Source organism: Lolium rigidum, chromosome 7, assembly GCF_022539505.1.
Source record: "Lolium rigidum isolate FL_2022 chromosome 7, APGP_CSIRO_Lrig_0.1, whole genome shotgun sequence".
NCBI classification, from domain to species: domain Eukaryota; kingdom Viridiplantae; phylum Streptophyta; class Magnoliopsida; order Poales; family Poaceae; genus Lolium; species Lolium rigidum.
In genome coordinates this window covers 25893727-25897216 of record NC_061514.1, presented here as the reverse complement: position 1 = coordinate 25897216, position 3490 = coordinate 25893727, and the positions used below count along the sequence as shown (strand labels likewise).

The 3490-nt window shown below is 44.3% G+C and overlaps 1 protein-coding gene across 1 annotated transcript; it reads left to right on the top strand.

Moving 5' to 3' along the window:
* Nucleotides 1-1838, top strand: LOC124669438. The gene is made up of 2 exons (XM_047206057.1): nt 1-464; nt 1486-1838. The coding sequence occupies exons 1-2, from the start codon at nt 63-65 to the stop codon at nt 1552-1554; spliced, it is 471 nt and encodes a 156-aa protein (XP_047062013.1). The 5' UTR covers nt 1-62; the 3' UTR covers nt 1555-1838.
* Nucleotides 1839-3490: the final 1652 nt, after the last annotated feature.

Here is a 3490-nt window from a genome sequence, read left to right as displayed (position 1 = left end):
CCGGCGGGCGCGTCTACTGGAGGACCTCCGCCGAAACACTCGCCTCGCTCGATGTCGGGTCCATGGAGTTCTCCCATGTACCCCTCCCGGAGAAACTGTGCCGCTACTTCCCCTACGTTGTAGGGGACACGGAGGACGGCACGACCTGCATCGTATCCGTCTCAGCCAAAACCGCTGGCCTTGACATCAGGGTGTGGTTTCTCAAGGGGGGCAAATGGGAGGAGCAGCGGAGAGTGGATGCTTCCCATATGTTGGGCGCCGATCGCATCAGCGCGGCCAAGGTCTGCAATGTGACTGCTGGCGTCGTGCTGCTCTCCACCGGCAACAAGCATAAAGGCCTTGGGTATGTTGCCTTTAGGATCAAGGACACACCCGGGGAAGGTGGAACCAAGTTGGCGGAGTTCTTCACCTCTGCTGGATGGGTGCACCCCTATTTCATGGCGTGGCCACGCCCCAGCTTAAAGGTGCCCTGATTTTTCTTATCATGAAAGCATCTTAATTCTATTTCACCTCTGTTGTATAGGCGCACCCCTATTTCATGGCATGGCCACGCCCGAGCTTAAAGGTGCCCTGAATTTTCTTATCATGCATGCATCTGAATTCTTGGTTATACTACTGCATATATGCACATATTTCTTGTGAATCCTCATGCTTAATTATTAATTTGAAGCATTTAACCTGTTTGTTGATTGGCCATGCCGACTGTTTTGTCTTTCTCTTCCAATTCTCTATTTTTCACAAGCTGGTGTCCTAGTGACTAGAGAGTAAGAAAAGCAATCTATCTTTTAGCTGGTATGTACAGGATCTCAAAGCAGTAGTGTAGTTGCAGCCTATGAGGACATCCATTTTAGCTCATAGGTGTAGATGCATCCCCTGTGTAAATACGTTTTTCAGAATATTCAAAACAATTACGAAAAAATATTAGGATGTACATCCAGATATTCTATGGTTGCACACAGAGTTTCGCGGAAAAAGTTTATTTTGCGTGGCTTTTGTAAAATAGACAATTTTGGGTGCTCCGAAATAGCTTTTTTAACGAGACATGGTTTGTCTTTTTTACACATGCCACAAAAACTATTCTTTGTCGGCGAAACTTTGTGTGCGAACAATAGAATGTCCGGGTATACATCACGGATTTTTTGTCCGATTTTTTTTTATATTTTAAAATTTGTTTAAAATACATTTTTCATAATGGGTGCATCTACATATATGAGCCAAAACACCAAGTCTCAGCCTACAATATTTCAACTTGAAAGGTTACTTACAATAAATCAAAAATTTCTCTCACTGAAGAACCATGTCTTCGTTGTATTTGGGTATATTGTGGGTAACTTGTTCCATGTATGCCTTCATATTGATAAGTATGCGGGCCAACTAGGAAGCACATGGTTTCAATGAAACGATTGGCAGTTCTGAATCAGGGACACAGTAGGTAGAACCTTGAATTTTGAGCCATCCTAATTTTCTGGCATTTCCCATTTTCAGGCTGCTAAGACTACTAGTGAAAGTGAGCAAAAAGGTGTTGCTGGTTTGAACAAGAAGAAACAAGTGTGACGGATAAAGAAGCTGGTGTCTGTGAGAGGAATAAACCAAGTCTAAAGCACTAGAAGCAACGCCTCCGAGTGTTTGATGTATTCAAGTGTTCAGTTAGCCTGTGCTCTTTTGTTCTGCTCTTAGCTTGCAATCGAACCAAGAAGTTGTGGTCATGTTAGTCAAACTCCACTTGTAGTGTCAAATCGTGTGTCATGGTGTCTAGTGATTTCAGCCGGTGAACTTTCTTCCAACATTCTGAAGAAAACTTGTGCCGAATGATGCTCACACTGTCTCATATACTCATGTTTCCCAAGTTTAAAGTGGTATTCCAGACAGCCTTGAGCCTTGCTCGGTTAATCCACTTCCCAAGTGGACTGAAGCGGTTTGGAGAGAATCAAGGGAATTTTAACTTAGATGGGATATATGTTACCCCTCAAGACACCTCAAACCCGGTGCATTCCTATGAAACTGAACTAGGTCTTACGAAACGAGATATTTGCAAGTATCCTTCTGTACATATAAAGAACAAACAGTATTTTCATAAGAAAATAGGAACTACTAGTACATGTGAGCTTGCATGAATAAGTTTTAAAATTAGAATGGAAACTTATGGGATATATAGCAAAGTTAGAATTTTTTTGACGGAACCTCGTCAGAGGGCGGGGAGCTCCCGCATTGCATTATAGGAAGAGGGAAAATGGTCCAGTTAATAAGGGAAACCGGACCTGAAACTTATGGGATATATAGCAAAGTTAGAATTCCAACGACAGATATTAACAGATTTTCCTAAACAAAAATATAGATAGTTTTCTTAGATGAAAAAATACATACTCTCACCGGTAGGAAGGGAAACAATTCCGGAGTCGACGTCCATTGAATTGAGTAGTCCTGTACGAGCTGGGTCACGTATGCCTGCATGGGTCATGAACGGAGCTGGAGATGGAACAGGAGTCGGAGAGCGGCCTGGGCTGCTCTTAGTATAAAGTGCCTCCTCTTGTGCCTTGGTAGGGAACGAAGCACCACACCAAGCGAAATAACGAGCCAGCAAAACTCCTAGATCGCCGTCTCGCCGCCGACTCAAATAAGGAACCTGATGGCGCTGCGCTCTCTCCTGACGAAGTGTCCGGCCCTCGGACTCAGGTCGCCGGCAGGCCCCCTTATGGGGTCCGTCCACGCCCTCTCGCCGGCGGCAGCTTATCGTCCTATGTCTTCCCACGCTCGAAAAGTAAGTCCGCGCGCGTACATAATTTCGGTTCGATTTTCTTACCGATTTGAGGCACACGCATGATGGTGTTTAACTGTCCCGTAACCTGGATTGGATTTACTCACGCCACGGTCTATGAAATTGCCAGCGATACGTGGACCCTGATCCGAGGTTTAACAAGCTAATGGAGACGCTAGACAAAAAGCTTGCCGACAGCAACAAAGCTCACAGGTGAGCGACTATATCTCTAGATAAGTGGTATTGCGCGCGCCGCTTCGGCCTGAATACTTGTTTTACGCAACAGGAATTTGCATGTGCAGGGATATGATGGCAGTCCGTCAAAAGAACCTGGATAAATTGAATAAATGGGATAAGCTATTAAAGGCAGTGTGTTATCCTCTCAATGCCTGCTCAGCCTTCGTGTTGTTAGTCGCGTTTCCGGTTTATAGGTTATGATGAATTAGTAGTAGTAGTAGTAGTAGTATTAGTAGTTGTAAGTGCTAGGATTTGACATGAAACGTAAGAACCATATATTCATGATGTGTTGCTTCTCTGAATAATGGCAAGAACACTATTGATGTCATGCATGGTCTCTTCTTATCGTTGGCAAGGTGTGGACTGAGGTTCTGGCTCCTAATACGGGCTAATTCATTGGCCATCTCGAAGCAACTCCAATCGTTGGCACTAAAAAAGGTTCCTCGTCTGTATTTTTATAGTTGGTGAAAAAAATAGAACTCGACTGAGTCCTCCATC